Here is a 7,789-nt window from a genome sequence, read left to right as displayed (position 1 = left end):
AACAGAAGTTCAAGACAAATGCTAAAGTGATCACACTCAAGAAGGATTGCAAAAAAAATCACAAAAAGAAGAAACTGTTCAAAAAGAGAAAAGACAGATCTTGAAATTCAAATTAGGTGATAAAGATATTTAGTCAAGGAGGAATGTTGAGAATATGCCTAAATATTTTTAGGAGAATAAATTAGTTTTTTGATAAGAATATTTTATTTATATTTCAAATATTTAGATTTAACCTGTTTTGATTATTTTAGGATTTGTTTTCTTATTTTTAGAATAGGATAATATCAATATTTGATTTTGTATAACAAATTTTCTCTATAAACAGAGACTCGTGAATAAAATTATATCATGCTCCTCTAATAAAAATAACTCTTATAAAATATCCTCTTAGACAAATACTATAAAATAATCCCATCAAAACTTTGAGTTCCGATATAAGTCCTCATTTTTATAACTCACAAGTGATAGTTTTCACTTGCAAATATAGGGGGTGGAGGTAAAGAATTACTACTAGAAGCCATTTTTGTATTTGAAGGTTTTTTTTGTGTGTGGGTTTTTTTTGTTGTTTTTCACTCACTCTCTCTCTCTCTCTCTCTTTTTTCTCTCTCTCACAGGACCTTAAAAATCAATGAAGCTCTCGATACCATGTTATAAATAGAACATGAAAAATAGAGATGTATGACAAAACAAAATATAGAGGTTCAAATTAGAAAAACTGCATTATCACACATAAAAAAGGGACAAAAACTGATATGATATATTTGAATTATGAACTCAATTTTTCACACTTTGAAAGTATTTACAACAAGTGGTTAAATACTAAAAAAGATTAACTCCTAATTGGGTAAAGCAAAATATAACTAAGGTAACAAACAAACATCACTTGCTTACACAGTTTATCTTTTTTGAACATAAGTAACTTTTAACCAAACTTACGAACAAAATAAAAATTTGCATAAACTTTAAAATATTTAACTAACACAATGAAAAAACCCAACTGCCAACAGTTTTCTTGCACGCAAGTCTTGCACACCAGCTCAAGTTTAGTTGACTACTTGACTTGAAGCTAGCCGTCAAGTACCATTGATACAAGGGATGTAATTTCTACGGTTTAAAATGAAACACGATATAGTATCAATTTAAAATATAAACTATAACAGTGAGCTGATCTTAAATATCAAGAATTTGTTTTAGCTATATTATTTGTTTATTTCAATAATGTTCTTTTATTTCATTTAAAGAAAATTGAAAAAAGAAATTCATTATTTAAATTTCTCAAAAACAATTTAAAAAATAAATTAAGACTTCAGAATAAGTAAACATAATATAAAATAAACAATAATGGAGAGAAGTCGGTTGTACCGTCCTGGTCGTAATCCGACTTGAGTCCTTTATCGGTGATAGGGCGATCGTAACCCCTCACTCGACCAATACCCGACCAGGTTGCCATACCTTAAGCCCTCTCGCCTTATAGGCTCAGGGCTGGAAGACAAGTGTACCGTCCAGGTCATAATCCGACCTAATCTTGCATTCGGCAATAAGGCGAGCATGATCTCCTTCTCGGCATTAACCCGATTGAAGGTTCAGTACAGTCCTAATCGGTCATAGTCCGACTCGACCAGCTAAGCTAAGACGGCAAGGGAACTACTCGGCATTTACCTTACTGGACCCTTGGTACGGGCCCAGTAGATCGGAATCCGACCGATCTCGTCCCCGCTAACCCCGCGCCATCCCGATAAAAACGGATAGGAAAATCCCTTGATTCTCGGGGCCCAAGAGGCCCATGAACGACGTATCATAAAACCCAAAACCCTAGAGTTGAGAAGGCAGATTACACTTTTGAATGCTCTGGCTCTAAGGCACGATCTAGGAAAAAAACCTAGTCCACCCTTTGGCCGGAACATCGGTGAAACACTTAAATTGGAAAGCCAGCAATTTTATATTTAAAAAAAAAATATTTTACTAATTTTTAGTTATCTTTATTTATTTATTTATTTTATGAAAAATATTTCACCAACTCATTTTAAAGAGAAGATGAATTCAAAATAAAGTTGACCCAAGTATGCTATAAACAAACAAAATTTAGGAATGACATGATTCTTTTGTTTCTTCAAAGCACATTGTATAGAGGAAGAATTTGATTACAAAGTCACCAATAAACACAAGAATTATAGTCCACGGTAATCAATTCGCCAATCCTTGGATGTGCAGAACTTGATTATGCACACATAACTACAACCGCATAAAATTAACAAAACAGCCTATTGTGGGTTAATAAATTAATCACCTATTTAAGCGACATTTTGAATATTATTGAAATGAATTAACGGGACCAACCAATTGGGTGAAGACACAAAAACAAACGCACTGCATATAATGGATGTGGAAAAATAAGAAGCTATCATTTCAAGCTTCAACATAATCTGATTTTGACGTGATTTTGGTTCAATTCAACATAAAACCAAACACGCGTAATGACTAATTGTGTGTTTAGACTTGCCTCATTCCCATCATTTTGACCTTTTAATTTGTTCTTTTAATTTTAGATTTTCTTGTCTATAAGGCATATATGTATTTAGTATTTACGTGTGGCCCTGTGGGATGCAGAACCAAACAGGAGATAAGACTAAAGACTTGACAGAAACGTAATGACTAAAAGGACATGACGAATGCCTAATTTCAACCTTCCAAAGTCTTGCCCCTCAGCTCAAGTTTAATTGAATTGAAGCTAGTGGAAAAGTAACATTGCTACAAGGACTATTTTGTTTGTTTTAAAATAATACACAATTATCAATAATACAACAACAAACCAAAATCTCAACAAACTTAAACAGTGACACGATTAAGTGTTTTTCATGGACTCTCATGTAAGCTTCTTATAATTGTTGTCTATAAATAGTCTTAACTATATTTCACTTCATAATTCAGCAGACACATTCCCCTTACATTCTTCTACTTTAATATCCAAACCATTTCCATAGAAGTTTGAGTTATCACCATGTTTACTTGCAGGTTCTGTCTCTTTTATTTGGTGATCGTTTCATGCATCTATTTATGCGTTGGAAGTTACCATCCAAAGAAGTGTGCTGAGACAGAGAAACAAGCTCTTCTCAAGTTGAAAGATGGTTTTATTTATGGAAGGGACATACTGTCTTCGTGGAACGGTGATGATTGTTGCAAATGGAAAGGAATTTCATGCAATAATTTAACCGGTCGTGTAACTAAATTGGATCTTCGATTTTCAAATTTTACTCCTGTAGTAGGAGCTGAAGATTTAAAAGATCTTCCAGGCACATTGACATTCGCAATTTACAATGATCCTGCATTTGTGGCATTGGGAGGTAAGGTAGATTCTTCAATATGTGAACTGCAACATCTCACTTTCTTAGATCTCAGTGAAAATGAGTTAGAAGGAGAGATCCCCAAGTGCATTGGTTCACTTGATCAATTGATAGAGCTGAAACTTGCAAGGAATGAACTTGTTGGTTTCATTCCATATACTCTAGCAAACCTTTCCAATTTACAAAATCTTGACCTTAGTTATAATTATGATTTGGTTGCAAATGACCTTGAATGGCTTTCTCGCCTTTCTAATTTGAAATACCTTGCTCTCTCAAATATCAATCTTAGTAGAGCTATTGATTGGCCATCATCAATAAATAAAATCCCTTATCTGGTGGAGCTTTATTTAAATTACTGTGAGCTCCCTCAAGTCAATCCTAAATCTATTTCCCACATGAATTCTTCCACTACTCTCCGAATCCTCTGTCTTTCGGGAAATGAATTAAACTCTTCAATTCTGTTGTGGGTGGTTAATGTTAGCAAAGTCCTCACAGTTCTTGATCTCTCAGACAATTCATTGCATAATGTTTCAATTAACTTTGCTAACATGATTTCTCTTCAATATCTAGATCTCTCACTAAATGAACTTGATGGCAGCATAATAAAATCCTTTCATACTTTGTGTCAAGTTAAAGGGTTGTACCTGCATTTAAATAAATTGTCTGGCCAACTGAGTGACTACATACAAGAATTGTGTTCTACACATGATTTGGAGTGGTTGAGTCTCAATGATAACCCATTTAGTAGTGGACCACTTCCTAATTTTTCTAGATTTTCATCCTTAAAGACATTGTTTCTGGGAAACACTAATATTGTTGGACCATTATCATTTGATCACTTGCCCCATCTTGAAATTTTGGATCTTTCCCATAATCAATTGAGTGGGACACTTCCAAATACTCTTGGGCAATTTTCTAATCTGACAGCCTTGTATCTCTCTTCGAATAAGTTTAATGATATCATTACTGAAGCGCATCTAGTCAATCTGTCAAAATTAGAGATATTGCATTTGAGTGAAAATTCACTTTCATTTACCTTGAATCCAAATTGGGTTCCACCTTTCCAACTGCAGGACTTCCATGCATCATCATGCATTTTGGGGCCTCAATTCCCAATGTGGCTCAAATACCAAAGGAAACTTGAGATGCTGCAAATTTCTAATACAAGTATTATAGATTCGTTTCCTAAATGGTTTTGGGACATATCATCAAGTTTATTATACTTAAATGTTTCCCATAATAAACTTAGTGGAGTCTTACCAAAATCCTTATCAAGTCTAACAGCAGAGTATACGAGTACATGGGATTTTAATTTCAACAATTTGTCTGGTCCACTACCTCGTTTTCCTCCACAAATATATGGTCTACTTCTATCAAATAATATGTTCTCAAGTTTTGTATCTTCCTTCTGTGAAACGTTGCCGATGTATTTAATAAGTCTTGACCTGTCTAGTAACTTACTAGCAGGGTCACTTCCGGATTGTTGGGAGAATTTTCAAAGTTTGGAAGTTTTGGATCTTGCAAAAAATAGTTTATCAGGGAGAATACCCAAGTCATTTGGAACTTTACAACAAATTGAGTCGATGCATTTAAATGATAACAACTTCTCTGGAGAAATTCCATCTTTGACTCTTTGTAAAAGTTTAAAATTCATTGATTTTGGGAACAACATTCTGGAAGGAACATTACCAACATGGATAGGCCATAATCTGCTAGATTTGATTGTTTTACAACTACGAGGCAATAAGATCCATGGAAACATACCGAAAAGTCTTTGTAATCTATTATCTGTTCAAGTATTGGACCTCTCTTCCAACAATATTACAGGGGAAATACCACAATGTCTCAGTAAAATAACTGCTTTGTCAAATACCAAGTTTCCAAGAAAAAACATTTTAATTAACAAATTCGGTTACAATACTGCCTATGGAGATTTAAATGCATTTTATGTCGACAAAGCAGTATTGGCATGGAAAGGAGAAAACAGAGAATATGGGAAAATTCTTGGACTTGTGACAATCATGGATCTTTCTAGTAACCACTTAACAGGAGAGATACCCAAAAGTATTACAGCACTCAAGGCTTTATTAGCCTTAAATCTCTCGGGAAATAATCTCACAGGTTTCATTCCCAACAACATTGGTCATATGGAATGGTTGGAATCACTTGATTTGTCAAGAAACCATCTATATGGTAGAATGCCAGCAAGCTTTTCAAATTTGAGTTTTTTGAGTTACATGAACTTGTCCTTTAATAACTTATCTGGAGAAATTCCGGTAAGCACTCAACTGCGAACCTTTGATGCCTCTACATATATAGGGAACATTGGGCTTTGTGGCCCACCACTCACCAACCAATGCCCAGGTGATGTTGTTCCACCAATTGGAGTAGTTGATAGAAATAACACTAATGAAGATAAGGAAGAACTCATAACCATTGGGTTTTACATCTGCTTCGGGATGGGATTTTGTGTTGGATTTTGGGGTGTTTGTGGAACTTTAATTATTAAAAGTTCATGGAGACATGCCTATTTTCGGTTCTTCAACAACATAAGCGATTGGATATATGTGACAGTTGTTGTCTTTACGACCAAGGTTAAAAGGAGAATTGAAGGTAAAACAATCCAAACCTCTTACTTTATTGTATTAGCATACCAATGGTTTATTATTCATTTTTCTTGTTGATAGAAAGGACATGTAGCTTCATTTTATTTCAATTTGCAAAAAGTATTTGAATACAAACTTTAAAAGTTCAAATATAAAATTTCATATACAAATATTATTGGTCAGAATAACACATAATAAGTCAATATTACACTTCATATTCTTTACCAAAAAAAATATTAAACTTTATATTACTTAAAGTCAAGAAATAAATATAACAAAATATTATTTAAAAAATTTAAATATATTTATTCATTTTAATTTGTTATTAGCAAAAGGTTATTTGCAAGATGGCCGATTTAATGAATACATATAGTTGCTTGTGATTTTTAATTTAAACAAAATTTAATCTATTCTTAGTTATGCTTTTCAAATTATATTTAAGGAGTATCATTAATATCTTATGGACTATTATATAGAATTGAAACATGATATTAAATGTTAATTATAAAGGTGTCAATAATTATAAAGTTATATACTAATTATAAATTCTACGTTTTAAGATCCTGGATTCAAGTTTAACTCAAAATTATGAAATTAATTAATAAATTTTGAGATTTATCTTTCACTTATATATGATTTATTTTACTAAAATACTAGTCGATGTAGGATATATAACAATAAATTCCTATACTTTACTTTCAAAATATTTATATATTTATAAAGAATTAATAACTTTAATATAAGAAATACGCTTTTGTTTTTATATTTCATTAAATTTCCAAACTTCGACCTACTCCTAACCCGTGTTTCCGTTATTGCTTCTAGATTCGGATTCTAAAGCTTCATAGATTACAGAGAGAAAGTATAAATGTAAGATAAACTATTAAGTATTAGAGTATCATTATCATAGTTCCGCTAATCTTCACATGATATGCTTTTTTACTAGTATGCTATTACCATGAACAAAGATCTCAGCTTTTTTACTTGTTTGTTGACTCTGTTTTGGTACCAGTTCGATTGGTTTAATATTCAATTTATCTTCTAAACATTTGGGGCAATAAGATAATGAGCTTGTGGACTTTGTTTTTGTGTAAGCACTTTTTGTTTGCACATTTCATATTCTGAACTAATAATATAACTCGTGTGTTGCAGAGTCCTTCATGCAGAAGAATGTGGGGTCCAGTAATGGATCATGAATCATTATTTTTCCATCTTGGAATGAATTTTAGTCCAATAAAAGAGAGAGGGGAAGATCAAGAAGGGCTTCGAGGAAGTTGTTAAGAAGGATCTATTGGTAAATTACATATCTATGGATTTTGTTTTTAACCAAGTCTTGGCATTGTCAGTTGTGCAATCCATGTAGACAATCTCAACTAGTGGAATAAGGCTTTTGTTGTTGTTGTTTTCCATTTTAATTTGGCTTTAAATTGTATGAGTTTATGTTGTTCTGTTGACAATTATCTGTCCGAGATAAAAAGTTTTGTTGTCTATTAATTTGTTTGCTAAATGTGAAGTGAAAGTTCAATTTTAATCCGCATAGGGTGTTAGGGTGCCTTTCCTTAGATCCGGAATATTCGAATAGTATTCACATGGAAGTGTATAGTTATTTGGGTTTTTCATGTATGTGATGTGGTTTCTTGACTTTTTATGCTACACTAGCAATTCCTGAGATCCAATCAACAAGAAGCACCAAGTGAATAAGATTCTTGCTCTTCCACGGAGTTACTGAAAATAGCATTCAACTCAGTCTAAGGTTCTATGTTGATATATTTAAACTGTATCATTATATACTTATTTATACAGCTCTCAATTTAAGAGTTTTGGATGTGTACAATGAAGAAC

General features: G+C 32.7%; 1 protein-coding gene across 2 annotated transcripts; it reads left to right on the top strand.

The window, feature by feature from the left end:
* The first annotated feature begins 2,903 nt into the window (after positions 1-2,903).
* On the top strand, positions 2,904-7,435 carry LOC145954148 (receptor-like protein EIX1). Of its 2 annotated transcripts, XM_083067901.1 has the most exons (3): positions 2,904-5,954; positions 6,773-6,817; positions 7,100-7,435. In XM_083067901.1, exons 1-2 carry the CDS (start codon positions 2,999-3,001, stop codon positions 6,793-6,795), a joined length of 2,979 nt encoding a protein of 992 aa, XP_082924027.1. In that variant the 5' UTR covers positions 2,904-2,998; the 3' UTR covers positions 6,796-6,817; positions 7,100-7,435. The 2 variants fall into 2 exon arrangements, with proteins under 2 accessions (XP_082924027.1, XP_082924026.1); XM_083067900.1 differs by lacking the exon at positions 6,773-6,817.
* The last annotated feature ends 354 nt before the right edge of the window (positions 7,436-7,789 follow it).

This window comes from Cajanus cajan, chromosome 2 (genome assembly GCF_000230855.2).
Source record: "Cajanus cajan strain Asha chromosome 2, NIPB_CcT2T_4, whole genome shotgun sequence".
Classification (NCBI taxonomy): Eukaryota; Viridiplantae; Streptophyta; class Magnoliopsida; order Fabales; family Fabaceae; genus Cajanus; species Cajanus cajan.
This window is presented reverse-complemented; position numbering and strand designations above follow the sequence as displayed.